Source organism: Amblyomma maculatum, chromosome 10 (genome assembly GCF_055883805.1).
Source record: "Amblyomma maculatum isolate TAMU_Amacu chromosome 10, ASM5588380v1, whole genome shotgun sequence".
Classification (NCBI taxonomy): domain Eukaryota; kingdom Metazoa; phylum Arthropoda; class Arachnida; order Ixodida; family Ixodidae; genus Amblyomma; species Amblyomma maculatum.
In genome coordinates, this window is record NC_139353.1 from 173,731,718 (window position 1) to 173,753,049 (window position 21,332).

At 46.5% G+C, this 21,332-nt stretch overlaps 1 protein-coding gene across 3 annotated transcripts in view; it reads right to left on the bottom strand.

Annotated features, from left to right (window-relative positions):
• Positions 1-9,607, bottom strand: part of Git (ARF GTPase-activating protein GIT1) — a 267,395-nt gene extending 257,788 nt beyond the window's left edge. For all 3 annotated transcript variants that reach the window (XM_084580679.1, XM_084580677.1, XM_084580678.1), the window contains exons 1-2: positions 9,420-9,607; positions 7,594-7,727 (exon numbers count right to left, since the gene is read on the bottom strand). In XM_084580679.1, the coding sequence (XP_084436805.1) occupies positions 7,594-7,727; positions 9,420-9,477 (192 nt within the window). In that variant the 5' untranslated portion in view covers positions 9,478-9,607. The remainder of the gene's footprint in view (positions 1-7,593; positions 7,728-9,419) is intronic.
• Positions 9,608-21,332: the final 11,725 nt, after the last annotated feature.

Below are 21,332 nucleotides of genomic sequence, written 5' to 3' on the forward strand. Positions count from 1 at the left end.
AAACAGGAAGACACAGGACAAGATAAAAGGAAGCCACAGGACAAGCGCTTGTGCTGTGGCTTCTTTTTATCTTGTCCTGTGTCTTCCTGTTCGCGCTGTTTAAATTAACAATGGATGTTTACCGACTCGCCCAACAAAGTATCTTGGTAAGCTCTACAAACAGTTCTTAAACACCCACAATCCTGATGATTTGACAGTCTATAAACGGTATCAGAACCACTTAACGAAAAAACTGCATACTACACGTAAAGAGTACTTTTCAGGTTTTTTGGACGACAAAATTTGCCGTATGAGTTGCTCTGGGACAAATTCAATACACTATTGCGTCCCGATAACCAACATAGCTGCATTTTTAAGGTAACGATTAATGGCAAAGTTTTGCACAAGGCGATATTGGCTGATGCTTTCAATAATTTTTTTTACAAATATGAGTACGCCAGGCAGCTCCTCAAGTGAATGTTGGAATATCAGCACACGGAATAAAAAATCAATATTTCTACATCCAGTGAATGTACAGGAAGTAATTTCAACAATAAGAAATTTAAAGAACAGCAGCAATAGGGATATCGACAAAATTTTAAAAAAAACTGCAAAGCATGTCACAGATGTCATAGCACCAGTTCTAATGCATATTTTTAATAAATGTCTGACATCAACATTTCCGGTGAAAATGAAAACTGCAAAAGTAGCAGTACTTTTTAAAAAGGGAAGCCAAAATAAATTGATCAATTACCGTCTGGTGTCTATCTTACCTATATTTTCTAAGCCTCTTGAAAAAATAATACACTGCAGGCTTGTAAATTTTGCTGACCACTGCGAATTAATAACAAACACCAGTTTGGGTTTAGGAAGAATATATCCACTCCCCCCCCCCGCAGAATTAGCATTGCTTCACTAAAAATAGTATATTTTAGCGCAGTTTGAAGTAAGCTAAGAGTAGCCAATTCAGTAGCTTTATGTCTTCAGTACAATAGTAGTCGGCCTATTTGTCAATTTTTCCAAGCCATTCAGCCTTGTGAATCATGATGTTCTGCTGCAGAAGTTGGACTTTAAGGTATACAAGGGTGTGGATTACAGTTATTATAATTATATTTGTCTCACCGATGTCAAATTGTCCAAATAAACAACTCGCGATCATGAGTCCTGCCACTGCTCTGTGGTGCTCTACAAGGCAGCATATTGGGCCTCTTGCTATTTAACCTGTACATTAATGACATCGTTAACATTAATAAGAAAGCCAAATTTATTATATACGCAGATGATACCAGCATATTTTTTTTCGGTAATAACATCGATAAACTCATCACTGATTGTGTAATGACACCATAGTGCAACTGCAGCAAATGGTCCTCATTCAATTACATGAAGATTAACGAAAATAAAACTTGTCTTCCGGCTGGAAAATAAATATGTTCCTCCTCGTGCCGATATTGTTTTAAACTCTGACATTGTTGACCATTTCAAATTTATAGGTGTGATATTCACTGCCAATCTGTTCTAGGAATCTCAGGTGAATTTTCTATTAGCCAGACTTGCTCAAGTAACTGGTGTAGTCGGTCATCTCCGATACATGCTTTCTATAAAACAAAAAATACTGGTCTATAATTCTCTTTTCTATCTGGACGTCAACTACTGCCAACTTGTCTGAGGCACAACTAGGTTCTCTAACACGCACAAAACATTCCATATGCAAAAACAGTATCCACGCCACGTGTACACTGTTGGTTATATTGCAACCACTGCAGAATTTTTTCACAGTACTCATGTTTACAGCTCACAAGCTATACCGCTACCATTTAAGTGAACGATTTAAATATGAAGGTTTTAATGAACGATTTAATATGAAGGTGCAGCGGTGGCGTAGCGGTAGAACATCCGCCTCGCATGCAAGAGGACCGGGGTTCAAATCCCGGTGCCGCGCAATTCTCCACCAGATGAAAAAAAAAATCCGCGTGTCGATGGAATTGCATAAACAGGTTTGGGGTGCGACCTGATGCCGGTGAACACCTCCGGCAACGCACTCCCTCACCAGAACAGGAGTTGGCCACCCTGGTGCAGTAATTGGCCACAACCTCCTATGATAAGCTCCATAAGACCCCAGCCCTCAGTCACCAGCGGCTGCGGAACAACTGACCACGGCGGCGGTCAGACCTGTGACGCAGCAGGGGGTGCTAAGAAAGCCTGGCTCCGCTGGACAGGCCGCCAATGGAAACTGACCCTGGCAACGTTTAATGCTAGAACCCTAGCTAGTGAAGCCAGCTTAGCAGTGCTGTTAGAGGAACTAGAGGGCATGAAATGGGATGTCATAGGGCTTAGTGAGGTTAGGAGGCCGAATGAGGCATATACTGTACTGAAGGATGGGCATGTACTGTGTTATGGAGGCTTACCAGAGAGGCGACAACAAGGAGTAGGTTTCCTTGTCAATAAGTATATAGCGGGTAATATAGATGAATTCTATAGTATTAATGAGAGGGTTGCAGGCATCGTAATTAGGCTTAATAAGCGGTATAAACTGAAGGTTGTACAGGCCTATGCACCTACATGTAGTTATGATGACCAGGCAGTTGAAAGCTTCTATGAAGATGTAGAAACGGCAATGCGAAAAGTAAAGACGCAGTATACTGTACTAATGGGCGATTTCAATGCCAAGGTAGGGAAAAAACAGGCAGGAGACAAGGCAGTAGGTGACTATGGCATTGGTTCTAGGAATAGCAGGGGAGAGTTACTAGTTGAGTTTGCAGAGCGCAATAACTTACGAATCATGAATACCTTCTTCAGCAAACGGAAGAACCGGAAATGGACATGGAAAAGCCCTAACGGAGAGACTAAAAATGAAATCGACTTCATAATGTGTTCAACCCCCGCCATTATGCAAGATGTAGAGGTAATCGGGAAAGTGCGATGCAGTGACCACAGGATGGTGAGGTCCCGAATTAGCCTAAATCTGAAGAAGGAACGCTACAGATTAGTAAGAAAGAAACCCATTAACGAATTAGCGGTGAGGGGGAGGGCAGAAGAGTTCAGGATCTCGCTACAGAATAGGTTTTCAGCTCTAACTGAGGATGGCGACGCTACCCTAGAGGCAGGGAACAATAATTTCAGAGATATCATTACTGAATGCGCGGTAGAAGTAGGCGGCAGGATAGTTAGAGAGGATACCAGCAAGCTGTCTAAGGAGACGAAAGATTTGATTAAGAAACGCCAGAGTATGAAAGCTTCCAATCCAACCGACCAGATCGAATTGGACGAGATATCAAAGCTAATCAATAAGCGCAAGGTGGCCGATATAAGGAAGTATAACATGGAGAAAATTGAGCATGCTGTAGAACGGGGGAAGCCTTAAAGCGGTAAAGAAGAAATTGGGCATAGGGAAAAACCAGATGTATGCAATAAGGGACAAGGCGGGCAACGTCATCACTAATATGGAAAAGATAGTCAAAGTAGCCGAGGAGTTCTATACAGATCTCTACAGTAGCCAAAGTAGTCAGGACCGTAATGAGATTGGCGGTAGGAAAAAACGTTCAGACGGTCCACCAGTGACGAAGGACGAGGTCAAGAAAGCACTAGAAACTATGAAAAAGGGGAAATCAGCTGGAGAGGATCAGATAACTACAGATTTGCTGAAGGACGGGGGGGATATCGTGCTAGAAAAACTGGCCACCCTGTATACGCAGTGCCTGGTGTCATCGATGGTACCGGAACCATGGAAGAATGCAAACATTATCCTCATTCACAAGAAAGGGGACTCTAAGGACCTTAAAAATTACAGACCAATCAGCTTACTGTCTGTTACGTATAAGGTATTTACTAAGGTAATCGCTAATAGAATCAGGACAACCTTAGACTGCAATCAAGCAAAGGATCAAGCAGGGTTTCGGAAACGGTACTCTACTATCGATCATATCCATACCATCAATCAGGTGATAGAAAAATGCTCGGAATATAACCAGCCCTTATACATAGCATTCATTGATTACGAAAAAGCATTTGACTCAGTTGAAACCTCGGCGGTGATGCAGGCATTGCGAAATCAGGGGGTAGACGAGCCGAACGTGAAAGTGCTGGAAGATACATATATTGGCTGCACAGCTACCATAGTTCTGCATAAAGAAAGTAACAAAATTCCCATAAAGAAAGGTGTTAGGCAAGGAGACACAATCTCCCCAGTACTATTCACAGCTTGTTTAGAGGAAGTATTCAGAGACTTGGAATGGGAACAGTTAGGGATAAGGGTAGACGGAGAATACCTCAGTAATCTCAGTAATGTAATGACATTGCCTTGCTAAGCAACTCGGGGGATGAACTGCAAATAATGATTGATGACCTAGACAGGAAAAGTAGAAAGGTAGGCTTGAAAATCAATATGCAGAAGACTAAGGTAATGTTCAACAGCCTCGGGAAGGAACAGCAGTTTACATTAGGTAGCGAAATACTGGAAGTAGTAGGAGAATGTCTACTTAGGACAGGTAGTAACCGCAGATCCGGACCACGAAAAGGAAATAACAAGAAGAATACGATTGGGATGGGCCGCATTTGGCAAGCACTCGCAGATTATGGCTAGCAGCTTACCAGTATCGCTCAAGAGGAAAGTATACAACAGTTGCATCTTGCCTGTACTCACCTATGGGGCTGAAACGTGGAGGCTAACCAAGAGAGTTCTACTTAAGTTGAGGACAACCCAGAGGGCTATGGAACGAAAAATGGTAGGGGTAACATTAAGAGATAGAAAGCGTGCAGAGTGGGTCAGAGAAATAACTCAAGTTACCGACATTCTAGTAGAAATTAAGAAGAAGAAATGGACTTGGGCAGGACATGTAGTGCGAAGAGAGGATAACCGATGGTCGCTGAGGGTAACAAACTGGATTCCAAGGGAAGGAAAGCGTAGCAGGGGGCGGCAGAAAGTTAGGTGGGCGGATGAGATTAAGAAGTTCGCAGGGGTCAAGTGGATGCAGCTAGCACAGAACCGGGTTAAGTGGAGAAATATGGGAGAGGCCTTCGCCCTGCAGTGGGTATAATCAGGCTGGTGATGATGAAAAAAAAAAATTCATAGCCTGGATGCCTTGGCACGTTTAGGGAGAAAAGAGAAATTTTATAATACTAGATGTTGAGAAAACTGGAAGGTTGCTGTACCATCCTCTGGCATCTCTTTTGAACTATTATCAGTCACTGAATTTTAATTTATTTAGTTGTTCTTCTGTTAAACTTAGAGACCTGTTTGCTGATTGACTAACCAGATTTCATCTATTCTGGTGTTTGTTTTATCTAGCTCAGGACGTTTTCTTTTATTCTGTATTGATCAAGTGTCTTGATATGCTTATCGCTTGTTCACCCTTTGGTGCTGACGGCGTTTGTTTTATCTGGCTCAGGACTTTTTTCTTTTATTCTGCATTGATCAAGTGTTTTTATTTGTTTATCGCTTGCTCATCCTGTGGTGCTGTCTAGACGCTGCCTTATATATGGGGCTGCGGACTCGTCAAGCCGCCAATCCGTAGCCCTCTATCTGTAGCACCTGATGGAAATAAAGATTTGAACTATATGTTAAGTGACTGGACCAAGGCCAGAAGGCCGCAGAATTTTGACATCTTTCGCTACTCTTTTTTATTGTAGTTGTTGTTGGAACTGCCCTAGAATGGAACAGTGTGCCATATAGCGCTATGTATATAGGCAAGCATCATGTTTGTAAACAAAGGTGGCGCTGCGATCGGCAGCGACAATGGGTGTAGGCAAAAACACAGCGTGCCTACACTGCGCTAAGCGACGCCGCCTTCGAAACCGGTTCGCGCGTGCAAATATTCTGAAGCATAAGCTTTGCCTGTGCACAGAAATAGTTTGGTCTATGCCTCAGCACTTTATTATCCGATTACTGTTGGAATTACCAGGTGAAGAGCGCTGCATTGCCTTCCTTCTCCGTGGCCTCAACAGCGTGGGTGACTGTAGCAGTGTTGGACTGTAGTGACCGATTAAATTAAATAATAACAAGAAATAAGAATGAATAAGAAAATAGTGAACACTGTCCAACTTCGGGCCTAATGTTAGCGCATGCAAGGACGATGATATGGATCATTGGAAGTGCGTTTTTCATATGACGACTATTTTGATGGGTGCGTTTTTTGCTGCCCTAAGCACCTTCACTCTAAAGAACAATATTACCGGCAACTATATTGAGCTAGAAATCATATTTTTAGCTCACTGTACCAGCAACTTAAGTCATAGAATTTCACTGAATAAGAAGAACTCAATCTTCTAGTTCTTTGTAACATTTGCGCTTCCAACTTGTTTTATCCTGCTCGATAAAAAGACGTTCAACGTCTGTTTAATCGCACAAACGTAGTCGGGGTCATTCACAGGTTAATATATACATAAAGGCTCATAAGAATGCTGTATTTTTTTTGCTTTTTGTTTTTGTTTTTTTGCTATGAGCATAAATGCAATGTTCTCCACAATGTCCATGATCACTTATAACGCAATTCGCACGATCTGCTGAGCATTTTTTTTAATATATTGAGAACATTTTTATTCAAATGCAGGTCATCTTATTCTGCTTATATTTCATCCCACATAGCCAATTCCACTTTGGGACATTAAACATAATGTACCGTATATACCACAATTAAGTATCTTGCTCGATCAGAGCTGGTTGTACGTGGTTAATTCGTTCACTATGATCTTAATGACCTTCAAAATGATGTAATACTCTGAGAAATAGCGCTGCTCGACTTTGTCCGGATTCTAACGATGTTCGCTCAATTTCTAGGACCGTTGATGACTCACTGAAATTCAGGAAAGTGAAAACAGCGAAAAGCTGCTTCACAACTCTTGGCCTGTTTTGGCAATAGCGCACTGGAGTGACCGCTCAAGGTAACTGCAGTTGCCTTCGCAGCAGCCTTTGTGTCCTTTCTGTACAAAAATATGCACGGGTAGTATGCAGATGAATGAAACTCACAGCGCTGTTTCCTAGCTGCGTTCGATTAAGATCATATGCGCACGGAATACCACGTCTATACTTCGTATGACCTGGTAGTACATACACCAAAACGTGAACGAGCTGCAGGCGTTTGTTATTGTGCTATTCATCGTGTGGCCAAAAAGCAATTACGACAATTAAGAGTTGCAAACGAAGTTATCAAGTTTCAGTGCAGAAGTGTAATGCACGTTAGCTGCCAAGGCCATCTGTTGCCGAAGGGTCTACAATTGTCACGCTCAACGCCTCTGTCATTCGTTCTCATCTTTATTCGACCGCAAGAAACAAGTGAAAGTTCAGTTCAGTTCAGGCGTTCAGTCGTGTCCGACTCTTCGTGACCCTATGGACCATGTCACGCCACGCTTTCCGGTCTCTCACTATCTTCCTAACATCACATAACTTCATCTGCAGTGCCTCGAGGATGCCATCTAACCATCGCGAAACAAGTGAAAACAGGTACCATTTTCTTTTTGTGCCTTGTGGCACAACCAACCGCACCACACTTGACAGGAATATAGGGAATTATGCTCTAGAACGCAGCATCCAATGCCTACACCACGAAAGTCACTGCTGACGCTTGTGTATATTCCATGCACACAAAGTATGGGGCACGCATTGAAGGAAGGACGTACGTTCAGCTGTGCAGGGGCCCAGGCCGCCTTGTGCAGGTGGCGCACACGTGACACGTGAGGTCCCAGGCTTCGGTGCACACTGCAGCACTCATCGCATAGCAGCAGGCCTCGATTCAGGGAACCCCACTGGGGCTCTGAAATAGACTCCACTCAATATCCCATTTAAAGCAGACAGTTGGGCTAGTTGGTGATCCTCAGATTCAACACACATGGTAACTAAAAACATGGACAGAAGAGAAGTGGACTCCTCTTCTGTCCCTGTCTCCAGCCTATATTCCAGCCTATATCCCAACTCAGAGTCACAGCTTTCTGATGAAAAACAACCGTCGTTACATGTGTGTGCAAAACTTCGCATAGGGTGTTGCAACGATTAAAAATTGGTGTGTAGTCCAAATACAAGGTGCAGATTGTAGCATCACTTTGTTTTGATGGTTCTAGAAATTCAGAAAAAAGAATCGATATCCATGGTGGTTAGTAAATAGTACTAATTGCATTTGACAATTGGCACAAAGAAGCCCTTTGCTTGTGATATGAAGTATGCAAAATTCTCTTGAAAAACAGAAAAACTGCACTGAAGCACACTATCACACAAGGTGTACAAAATTTTCTACATAGGACACAGGGTAGACTTACAGTTTCGTTTCTTCACTAATGAAATTTCAGCTTCCTCCTGAACAAGATTAAATTTGGCATTTTGATGCACACAATATTATAGCTTAAAATCCGGGTGGTGGCTAAGCATGCCTCATGATGTGCAACGTGTAGCTGCCTTGTTTTGAAAAGGAAGTAACAAGGCACTGATTATCTTTTGTACGAAATGTTGTGGTGCATCTGGCAGCAAGAAATATTCTTTGCATTTAGAAAGATTTAGCTCCAAAGTCTGTGTGATTTGCCTGAAATGCATTGTCTTCTGTATTGCTTCAAGGCCGTTTACTCAAAATTCCAATTTTTCTCCAGATTTGGGGCTGACTAACATTGAGAATGTGGTACTGGAAGCATTAACTCCACGCTAATCCGTCTATGTTGGCCATCACATTCCACCTGACACAAAGTGCTGCTTCTACGTCTTATAAAAGCTCTTATTAGTCAAAATTCTCACTGCATGCACAGACAAGCAAAAGGTGACTTCCTGAACATGGCTATGGTGGGGGAGAAGAGGAAATACTACCATGAAAAAACTCAAACTGATCTAACTTGTAATACAGCGCGAACCACAAGAAGGGACGACGACAGACAGAGTGAAAAGAGCGCTGACTTCCAACTGTTTATTATTCTGATATGCCACGCATTTGAAGCTTCAGCAGGAAAGAGCAGGAAAAGCAATCAGCATGAAAGGCATAGGCGATAGGATAAGGCCCTAATCACCATCGATCCAGAAACTTCAGCTCTTTCTTGGTTAGTGCGACTGATGGCATGCTTACACACCTTTCCTCTGTACGAGCAATGTTCACCGCCTCAATTATCTTCCTGACACACTGATCATTGTGTCGACAACGATTGTGCTTTTTTGTACCATGAAATTAGTAATTACTCCCTTATTACAAATCTACTCCACCTTGGGGGATTCCCCTAAATATTTGATCACGAGTTTTAGTAGCGTCCCGGCCCACGCTATGCAAGCCTGTACAGTAAGATGATAGGAGTAATATCCAGTGCAGACGTCGCAAACCAGAGGTTACGATCAATCTAGAGGAGGAGCAGGCGTGAGATTTAGCTGAAGCATCAGCAATGCGCTAACTTCAGATAACCTGGTGTGGCAAGTGCAGAGCACCAGATACACAACAACGCGACAACCAAGAGCAGATAGGCGCACAAGGCGCACCCACCCAGAGCGCCGCAGTCTCCGCACACTTCCGCAACCATACGTAGCTTTCCTCGTGACATAGGAGCCACATGAGACACCGGCGCCAGACACCCACCACAACACACGCCACCACCAACAGCTCCTGACCAGACGACGGACGACGGCGGCGGTCAGTAGCTATGCCAGGAGTAGCCATAGTAGCGGCTGTACCGGCGGCTGCGGGCGGCTCGATTCCACTGCTACCATGTTGGCTAGCATTGAAATTAAAGATAAGGTAATCGTATGATCGTAACTGCACAGGAGCAAATAGAATAGTGTACTATAACGACCAACGTTTTAGATAGCTGTAGTCCTATTTTATGAACACCCAGCTCGCGGTACTCACGGTTTGGGTAACTTGACAGATGGATGCATGCAGGAAAAAAAAAATATTTTTTTCCTTCCTACCTGCTCTACCTCCATGGACGCGTACAGACCTACCATGAACAGACTATGTACTACTCGAATGATGAATATTAATAATGAAACATGCCATTGCTTTTCGTTAATTGGTTCAAGCATGTTTAAGCTACAGTGTACTAGAATGTTCAAGCATATATTTCTAGATCCATTGTTGTCTGAGCGTATTAGCAACTCTAATGAACGACAGGGGGCGCTGCGAAATCTGGCCACACTGGACAAGATGGCGGCAGTATGGAGGTCTGCGCACAACTCGTCCCTTTAAAATGTATTGCTGTTCCTAGCTTTTGACGAAATTTGTGGTGCTTTGGGAAGAGTGGTCGCGTTTGTGACGGTTCACGCTTCATTCTGAGATGCCCCAAGTGCCCCAGGGACTATCAGACCGAAGTTCAGGCGCCGCCCACTGAGCACAGAATATCTTGTAGCTGTCTTGATATGTCTATATTGGTCACATACATCTTGAGCTATCAAAGACATCTACAAGACGTCGCTTGGTGCTAGTCTAGAAGACATCATCGGCAAGATGTCTGGAATCTGTCTTGTGAAGAATTTTTATGTCTTCAGCTACGCAAGACATTAGATCTAGAAGACAAAGAGCCCGAAGAGATGTGGACTGATGTTCGTGATATAATACAAGAAGTTGCTACTAAAGGTAGTTCCAAAGCAAAAGAAATGCAAAAAAGCAAACTGGTTATCTGAAGAGGCTTTGCAAATAGCTGAGGAAAGGAGGTTGGCAAAAGTTATGGGGGAAAGAGAAAGATACAAGGTTCTCAATGCGGATTTTCAGAAAATAGCAAGGAGAGATAAGAATGCCTTCTTGAACATACAGTGCCAAGCAGTTGAGGACAACAGCCAATTAAGGAACACAAGAGCTCTGTATAAGACAATCAAAGATATCAAAGGAAGCTTCTGTGCTAAGCTGGGCGTGATAAAGGACAAACGAGGCAAGGACCTCACTGAAGCCGCAGAGATAAAGAAGAGGTGGCAGGAATACACAGAAGAACTGTACAAGAAGGACCCGAATGTGCAAACCCAACATAAGACGGTTGTGATCACTGATCTCGAGCCGGGCATCCTGAAGAGTGAAGTTGAATGGGCCTTAGCCAGCCTTGCTAAGAACAAAGCTAGCGGAATTGATGCCATTCCAGCTGAGTTGCTTCAAAACCTCAACCATGACGCTGTTAACAATATTCTGCATACATTATGTCAGAAGATTTGGACAACCCTGCAGTGGCCACAGGATTGGAGGAGGTCAGTTTACATCCCCATTCCAAAGAAAGGCAGTGCCAAAGATTGTTCCAACTACCGCACGATCGCGCTTATTTCGCATGCTAGCAAGGTGATGTTGAAAATCCTCCAAGGTAGGCTGCAGCAGTATGTGGATCGGGAGCTTCCGGACGTGCAAGCTAAGTTTCGCAAGGGCAGAGGAACTAGAGACCAAGTTGCCAACCTTCGCTGGATCATGGAAAAAGCAAGAGAGTTCCAGAAACCCATCTACTTCTGCTTTATTGATTATGCGAAAGCGTTTGACTGCGTAGATCACAGCAGATTGTGGCAAGCTCTCCAAAAGATGGGAGTTCCAATTCACCTCATTTGTCTCCTCAGGAACCTGTATGAAGGGCAAGAGGCCACAGTCAGAATTGGGCATGGTCTTACTGATTGGTTTCCGATTGAGAAAGGAGTGAGGCAAGGCTGCATACTGTCGCCCTGCCTATTTAACCTATATGCAGAGTGCATCATGAGGAAGGCCGGTCTGGACGAGTCGTCAGCTGGAGTGAAGATTGCTGGAAAACGTATCAACAACCTTAGAATGCGGATGATACCACTTTAATGGCAGAAAGTGAAGCGGAACTCAAGAGACTTCTGATGCGCGTACAAGAAGAGAGTGAGAAGTTTGGGCTTAAACTGAACATTAAAAAGACAAAGATCATGGCGTCTTGCCCTATCAAGTCCTGGAGCATCAAGGGACAAGAAGTGGAAGCTGTGACAGATTTTCTCTTCTTGGGCTCCAAGATTACTTCGGAAGGAGACTGCAGCCATGAAATTCGGAGACGCCTGCTTCTAGGAAAGAGAGCAATGGTTAGCCTTGACCGCCTAGTAAAGAGCAGGGACATTAGTCTGCCAACCAAGATCCGTATAACTCGTGCTATGGTCTTTCCAGTTGTGATGTATGGATGCGAGAGTTGGACTGTGAAAAAGGCTGACCGCCGAAGAATTGACGCGTTTGAATTGTGGTGCTGGCGAAGACTCCTGAGAGTTCCTTGGACTGCCAGAAGATCAAATCAGTCAATATTGTCGACCATAAACCCTGACTGCTCATTGGAGGGTCAAATTCTAAAGTTAAAGCTCAGCTACTTTGGTCATCTGATGAGAAGAGAGGAGTCGCTGGAGAAAGATTTGATGTTGGGAAAGGTTGAGGGTCGCCGGAGAAGGCGTAGGCAGCGAACGCGATGGTTAGATGGCATCCTCGAGGCACTGCAGATGAAGTTATGTGATGTTAGGAAGATAGTGAGAGACCGGAAAGCGTGGCGTGACATGGTCCATAATTGGTCACGAAGAGTCGGACACGACTGAACTGAACTGAACTGACGCAAGACAGTTGTTAGCCGGCAATTACGCCAGATGTCTTCTAGAGTTCTGCTTCAGAAGTCTACCATACTTCCTCACAAGACGTTTCAGGATCACATATGCGCCTATAGTGCAATATGTACACAATTTAACCTGACGACACTGTTCTGCATACTCTAAGTATAAATTGTCGAAGGTTTGTTCTAGCAATTTTTCAGCTTGCAAAATGCTGTATCCAAAGTGCCTGCACTTTTGAATTAAGCATGGTTTGGTTTGGTAAAACTTTATTTTCCACAGTAGGGGTCCTGGAGGACACTCGGCTAGGCGCCAGGTGTAGAGGGCAGCTCCCACGTCGGCACAGAGAGCCCGAAGCTCTCCGCCGCCGCGCGGGCCTCCTGGACAGCCCGAAGCTGATCATGTAGGGAAGCACTTTTTAAAACTTTGTCCCAACGTTCCTTGTTCTTGGCGTAGGCGTCGCTCGATGCACAACCACACAGCATATGGTTTAAGTCTACACGATCACTGCACCGTTCACACACATGTTGTCCGTCATAGTCTGGGTCGATGTGCTTCATGCGCCAGGGGTTGGGGTATGATTTCGTTTAGAGCAAGCGTAACGTGACTGATTGGCTGCGGGTTAATTTCTTATCCGGGAGGGGAAATGCTCGTCTGCCTAGATAAAAGTGCTTAGTGAACTCGTTGTATGTGAATAATTGATCTCTGTACTCGATATGTGGAGTAGCAGGGGATGCCGGAGGGACGCGGTCGATGAGTCATCGCGCCGCCTCGTGTGCGATCTCGTTGAGATTCCGCATGCCGCCCCCTAAGCTGCCCATGTGTGCCGGGAACCATACGATGGAGTGATGGGTGATGTTACTTCCGCCTAAGATCCGTAGCGTCGTCTTGTCTATCCCGCCCTTGGCGAAAGCTCGAGTGGCTGCTCTAGAGTCGCTGTATACAGTTGTGAAGTCCGAGTCTTTTAGAGCTAGTGCTATCGCCTGGGTCTCTAGATCAGGGCATTGCAGAGTGGCCTCCACCCACGCGCGAGAAAGCTTTGTCATCGCCAAGTTAAATAAGAATGGTGAAAGTACTGAGCCTTCCCTTATCGCCCAGATTAAAGCTCTCCGAGACGTGTTCGCCTATCCGGATAGTGGCCGTTCGATCCTGCAGAAACGCCTAGTGGTAGAAGCGTGTTCCGAGATTGTGGCCAGATATGGCTTTGAGAATGGCTTGATGTTGGATTTTGTCAAAAGCTTGCTGCACGTCGAGTCCCAGTAGCGCCTTGGTGTCTCGTGTGGGGCGATCCAACATACTTTTCTTGATGCGCCATAGCGCCTTGCGTTGAGAGACCCAATCATTATTTGTAAGGGAAGTACTCCTTTTCTTCTACGTATTCCGATAGTCTATTCAGGATGACGTGTTCGGCTAGCTTTCCTAGGCAGGACGTCAGTGAGATCGGCCTTAGGTTGGGTAGGCCCAGCGGCTTGCCCGGTTTTGGGATAAGGATCGCATTGGCATGCTTCCACTCTGCAGGTAGTTGGCCAGTTTTCCAGACTTCATTAATTTGTTGCGTTAGGAACGTGACCGAGTCGTCCTCTAAGTTTCGGAGAGCCCGATTTGTGATACCATCGGGGCCGGCTGCAGAGTTACTGTTGAGTTCGTGAATTGCGAAGCGTACTTCGCTTTCTTTGAAGTCCGTATATATCTAGCTCTGAGTTTGGGGCATCGTCATAGCTTTTCCTTTGTAAGCTACTGGGTAGCCCCGATTTAAGCGGTAAGTACCGTTTGGCAAGGTCATCCAGAAGGGCTTCGGCGGTACTGATTTGCGTCTCGCGATGTACTAATTTGCCGTTGCATAGTTTTGGACTTTGTTCCGTGTTCGTCGAGGAGGTGTTTTATGAGTCCCCACCCACTTCCTCTGCGTATTTGCCCATTGAGGGAGTTACAGACTTCATCCCATTGTTGTCGGGAGATAACCATGCAGTATTGTTCAATGGTCTTGTTGAGTTCGGCTAGTTTCCTTCGTAGTCTTCTGTTAAGACGGCAATCTGGGCTGTTTCCAGCATGCAGGACCAATATGGCACCAAGAAATGCTGTTTAGGCGATGGGTATCTGAACATAATGTACAAAAGCCGCTGACACCTTCATTTCTGCATCGTTTAGTAATTGGTGCAGCCCATAGCCACACGCGTATACTGTGTTCGACCTCGCTGGGCGCAGTCCAGTCCGCCGGAAGACTCCAAACACCGAGTGTTCACTACGACAAAGTAAGCTAGCGATGTATCCGTGTGTGATAAAAGCCAGTAGTTTGCACAGAGGAACGATTTGCTGCGCCGATGTTAATACGGAACGCCAGCTATGCACAATCCGCCATTCCCAAACTTCGCGCGCCGTGGCCTTTTTGCACCCCTCCTCTTTACAGCGGGATAGAAAATAGTGCGCCAAAGACCACACTGCAGCCGGCGTGCCGTCCTGGTTGTGTTCGCCGCCGGCGCTGTTTCTGTTTCCCGGCGACAGGTGGCGCTAGCCCAAAGGAGGATCCGAGCCTGGGTGGAAGGTCACGCGAGCGGCCTTAGACCGCGCTATATTACGCATTGGAGCGCACACCGCGCAGGGACTCGACGGCATCCCGGCAGGTGTGGTTAAGTGTTTCGGCGATGCTGCGCGGGATATCCTGGCATCCATATTCACCGGAATAATAGATGGCGACCCGATCCCGTCGGGCTGGCAGTGTGGCAGAGTTAGCCTCGTACCAAAGAAAGGAGGCGATGCGGGGCTCTTGCGAGACTACCGACCGCTCACCGTAACGAGCGTACTCTACCGGCTGTTCGCCCACATTTTGAAAGGGTGGATGAGTGGATGGGCAGAGAATGCGAGTGTGCTTACTGAACTTCAGAATGGATTCCGCCCAGGACGACGCCTAGAGGACAACCTCTTTGTGCTTAGCCAGACGATGGAAATTGCTCGAAAAGAAGCTCGGGGCCTGGTGGGCTGCTTCCTGGACGTCGCCAAGGCATACGATAGCGTCCCCCATGAGCCATTGTTCCATCGTCTGGGAGAGTTGGAAATGCCACCGGTGTGGATAAATCTACTGCGCCGGCTGTACTCCGAGAACACGGTTGTGGCCTGCTTTGGTGGCGCCCGCTCGGAGCCCGTGCCCGTTACGAGGGGCCTCAAACAGGGCTGCCCACTCTCACCGCTCCTATATGCGCTTTATGTTGCAAGCCTTGAGCAAACCCTGCTTGAGTCAGGGCTGGGCTTCCCGTTTCCCCATATGTACGAGGGAATGCCGGAAGTGTGGGTTCTGCCAGGCCTTGCATACGCCGACGACCTGGTGCTGCTGGCAGAGAATGTGGACACCCTCCAGCAACTGGTCACCCTGGCCGCCACCTGTGTGCACCGACTGGGCCTTCAATTCAACGCCAGGAAGTCCGCAGTGCTGCAATTCTCGAGCCCGCCCAGTGGGGCTGAGGTGACCCTGCCCAACGGTGACACCATACCCCGGGCTACCGAGTACCGGTACCTAGGTGTACTCATCGGATCGGCGCCTGTGCCTTTGGAGGCTCACGAAGACCACGTTCGGCAGTCCAGCCGCAGGGCGGGCAACATGTTACGCCGACGCTGCCTGTGGGGCTGCAATAGGTATATGCTGGTCCGCGAACTATGGAAAGCTGTTCATGTGCCTGCATTAACTTTTGCAAATGCGGTTCTCTGCTTATCGGCCAAAACCCGATCATGGTTGGAACGTGGCCAGCGTGAAGTGGGCAGAGTGGCACTGGGCTGCCATGGCCGGGTTGCAGTCGAGGCCATACAGGGCGAACTCGGCTGGTCTTCGTTTGAGGCACGCGAGGCGCGCAGTAAGCTTGCCTATGAGGGCCGCCTGAGGACTATGCCCGACTGCAGGTGGGCACGCCGAATATTCCGCTACCTGTATCTCAAAGGTATCCGCACAACCTGGACTGCGCGCCTACACACGCTGAGCCGCAAGTTTGGCCTCCTGAGGCAACCGGTGCAGGAGGCAAGCGAGCGGAAGTGGTCCAGGGAGGTACAGGAGCGCGTCCGAGAAGAGGAGACGGAGCAGTGGCGCGCAGCAATGTGCGCGAAGTCAACACTGCTTCTCTACCGCACACACAAGACCGCCCCGGCCCCGGAGAAGCTGTACGACAACGGCAGTGGGAGCGCCCTTTTCCTCGAGGCGCGTACTGGGGCGCTGCGCACTCTGTTGTACCGGCAGAGGTTCGACAAGTCTCCGGTGGTTCAGGCGGGACGCTGCCAAACGTGCGGTGGGGAGCAGGAGAACATAGAGCATCTGGTCCTCCACTGCCCGCAATTGGCACCGCGACACCCAGAGGGCACCACCCTACTGCAGGCGCTGGGTTTCGCCGCCTCTGACGGTGACACTCCGCACGCGGCGGTGGCGGCAACAAAAAGCCGACTTCGACAGTGGTGGGGGTCGACTCAGCAGCGCAAGCCGAAGGCGAACTCGGTGACTCCAGCGAACGCACCCCCCGACTGTGTTTAAGTGGTCTGTGTGTGGCTGTGTGTGTGTATATGCTAAGACTTATGTCATGTAAACGGCTAGGGTGCACATCGTGCGCCCCCCCGATGCAAAGGGATTGCCACATAATCATCATCATCATCATCTCGGATTCGCGCTGCGTAGGTTATCGATGCTAAGCGTTGCTCGTTTGTCGCGCTCGATATCGGGGTATATAGAAAAGTATGCACAGGCATGAATACACCGGGATTCTGCAGTAACAAGACTGATTACCTAATTGAATGTGCAACTGATTTCTCGACGGCGTTTTTGTAATAGCTCTGATAGCTAGTATACGTTGAAGACAGTATATCAATCGTATTTTCTAGTTGCGCCCGCCAATGTTAGCTAATTAAAGCCAAAATAAATACATTGTAGCAGGATTTTCAGGGAAATAGCCTAAGGACAGCTAGCCAAAATGCCGTTCCGAGCTTCGGTCGTCAACCCAGTGATCTCGCGCTGTGCGCTGGCGGTGCGGCTGCCGCCGCTGCTCATCTTCCCTTTTACAAAATAAACGTCCTCAAAGCACCTTGAACCGTTGCACCTCTAGCTTACACATGTACTTGGTTACAAACTTCTCTCGACACGCGACCCCTACGCAGACTTCTGCTCAGTCTTAAGGCGATGGCGGTTATACTTTGCGCCAGTACAGCAAGCCGTGTGCAGTACAGCTTGATGAAGGGCATGTCACACTGTTAAATCCATCGCAACTCTCAAAGCAGTATATCTTGTGCTAGTTGCCCATGAATGGGCATAATTTTTCTATCCTACTCTGTCATTTCAAGAGAGCAATGCGCGCTCTTATATCAGAAAAAAAAAATGTGCGACCTGAAGTAGGTCTGGTGGTGTGTACAGTACTCTTACATTTGTGTAGAATATTAGGAATGGTATGCTGAAAGGGGGGCTGAACATATACTTTATTCTGTCACAAAAGTATACATTACATGGCAAAAACTGTTTAAAACATACATTCACAAAAAATCTAACAAAAATTAGGACATTCTCTAAACAATTGGCAACAGGATTCAGGATGAACAAAGTTTTGCAAGCTTTTTTTTCTCTTGAGCTTGTTTTTTCAAGTTCATGGTTGCAGCTTTGCAGTGCTGCCTCATTCTCATGGTTAAGAAATAGTGCAGAATTTGTGCGATGACCTCTTCTTTATGCTGAGCACATGGAAAAGTCAAGGTCTTTGTGTCAAGCACATGCTCCACTGTTTCCCAGTATACAGACTGACTGTCGGCATTTTTTGCAAAGTGCTCCTCAGCTGCTCTTAACAGCTCAAAGAGATTCACGTTGGGGTGCAACAGTCCACCCCTGCTCTTTGTGTTGGTCAGGGATGCTTCAGCAGAGCTGTTTTCCGGAATGGTAAAAGCAGACCGGCAACAATCGCACGTTGTGGCTTTCATCAACTTTCGGCTCAAGAATCCAACCACATAGTAAAGAATGCAGTCAACGACTTGCGCTGTATCTTTTCCGTTTACTGTGATAACATCCTCACATTCCCAGTCCTCAACAAGAATCAGTTTATCAAGCTTTTCTTTTAGCTGATCAATGAAGCCAGGCGAAGAGTTGCTTGCACTGCCTAGTTCGATCAGGGCTCTGAAGTCTGATGCGTCTAGTAATGGCTTCTCATCGACCACGCAGCAATTCCCAAACTTGGGAGGCCTAGAAGGCTGTAAATGGACATTGGTATTGTACAGTTGCAAAAATGTTGGCATTGAAGGATGGTCATTCTGGCTTGCAGCAAGTCTTATCTTGCCAAAGAATCTTTCGATCGGATCTTGGTTCATTTTATTTGTAAGAACGTATCTGAACTCGTACTGATGCAAAAGAACCTCACAAAGCTCTTTAGTTGATCTCAAGGTAACTCGGAGCCCTTCAGAGGTGCTTTTTGTCAGGAACATATCTTTCGTGATATTTCCACTCTGCAGCTCTTTTTCCCAGTTATCCAACCATTCTACCCCACGTGACAGAATGCCTAGGTCAGAGCCCTGCTTTGTGACACCTTCATGAGGAAACCGTCGGTTCAAGGCATCGAAAAGATTATTAAGAAACAATGTGAATTCTTGCGTGGCTTCAGTGTCTCCCAGACTGCGCACACCACGGTTTTTGTAAAATTCAATACCTGCTGCCATCGAGCGACTGAACACTTGCGTGGCAAGCTTTACCCGCATCTTTTCACAGTTGCTTGGATAAATGTGGGAATGTGTTATTTTTGGACACACCTTCAGAGCTCCAACATTCGCTTGGTCTTCTTTATAAACTGCTGCATAGTCCTCCCACCTAATCCAACGTCCCTCCTTTTTCAGGTACCTTTGTTGCAAAAGACGGTTTCTGATGCATTTAAAGAGGTGTGGAGCATCAGAAAATGCAAAAACTTTTCGTGTGGGGTCGCTTGGATGTGTGAAGGAGTTCTGGCAGGCTTCTAGTGACCCACTTATACCCAGTGTTCGCCACATAGCCCTGTTTGTCGAAGCTCCATCACAAACCCATGAATTTTTGCTCCAGCTTCCTCCATAAGTAAAATTGCCTGAAGGAGCAACTGTGCAAGAATAGTACCCCTCGTGGCACCTTTTGCTGCAAAAACACCTATTGGCTGAGCATAACTTTCACCAAAAGGGCAGAACATAAAAACAAGTGCATGGTCTGCAAGCTCGCTACTGTTTTCCGTCTCTGATGCCAGACCGACGTAGGTCATTGTCTTTGAGTTGACAGCCTTGCTTTTACGGACTTGCATTTCATCAAAGATGATAATACCGTGCCGCTTGAAGTCATCTTTCTTTTCAAGTTTCCTTTTTAAGGCTATGAAGAACTTACTATCAAAGCCTGTTTTAAAGCCCACCAATGAGATGTAGCGGTGTATTGTTCGTACTGAAGGCAAGGCGAGAATTTCACTCTCCATCAAGAATCTGTATCCTGCAGGTGACCTAATATGGAGGAGAAGGCAGAGCAAGATCCAGTCATCTGAGTATCTTCTACCGTTTTTTGAGCGAGCTTTGCCTGCAGCTACACACTCTTTCAACACCAGCTTTTGCGCTTCAGGAAGGTTTGCTTCTCTGGAAAGGCGTTCGAGTGTTTCATTACTGATTTCTAGTAGTTTTGATTTGCAGTTAGCCAATTCTTGTTCAAGATTATGTTTTTGTTTTTGAAGCCGCACTTTTGACTTGTAGCAGGCAATCCTGGCGCGCCGCAACATTTCAATGCGCGTTTTTTTCGATGGACTGGCCGGAATGCGAATGTGTTTCAGTTGAGAATTCTTTTTCTTTCGTGCAGCATGAATACGAAGTACATCTTTTAACTTAGCACATGCATTGCAACTTGTACTCTCTGTCACTAGTAGGCAACTGTTGTGCCGCCAGGTTCCACATTTGTCAATATATGCACACTCGGGGCGTATATTATTGTACATTTCACCACTGGGACCACCTGCACACACATGCATTTCATGAAAGACCCGCACTGCACACTCTATATCAGCTAGAGAATTCATGGGCAAACCAGAACTTATGGTATGTACGTTAACAATACGGCCATAAACAAAACATTTCACTGACAAGGAGTCATTATGTGATGTGGTTACTTCTAGTACTTTTCTATGAAAAGGCGCCTGGTTACTCTCTTTCGGCAATTCTAGCTCACTGAAAACAACAGATTTAACTCCAAATCTGTCAGAAACTTGAACTGCCCCCGGGTGTCGTCCCGGAGCGGTGGCGCCGCAGCGGGGGCGATGAGAACTAGGCGCAATACGGCTCTTTTGGGCGACGCGACGGGCCGCACCCATGTGGCCGCACCCAAGTGCGCCTCCATTGAACGGCCGTGGCACCAGACCTTCTTTATTGGGGTGATGCTACATTCACACCAAATCGGTCTAGGGGCGGGGCCTCCGCTTTTCACGTGACCAGTGACGTCATGGCGTCGGCAAGAAATACATACCATAAAAAAGCGCGCTCCGCGCCTTCCTTCCGGCCGTCGATCCGCGCGCGCGCTTCTCGATCTTCTCTATCCATTCCACTGTTTCCTCGCGACCACGAGTGACGCTCCTGAACGTCAGGAACTCATTTTGCGACGCTACCTCAGAGACATACATGAGGAGGGAGGCTACTGACATTGATACCTGAAATGCGAAGAAGATTGTAAAACGTCGGAGAGATCTCGGCTGACAACGTAAAGTATAGCTGTGCGGACTTCACGAGAGTTCGATTCGTCACCCAAAGGTAAGTTCCTTTCACAGTGACGGCGCTTCTAGCCAGTAATATATGTATGTGTATACGCATGCAAGCATTACTCGATTTTTCTTGCGCCATTTCGCTGCAGCACGACAGCATTAAGGCGAACTGTGCAATGCTGTAATGCGAACTTTATAAGAGCAAT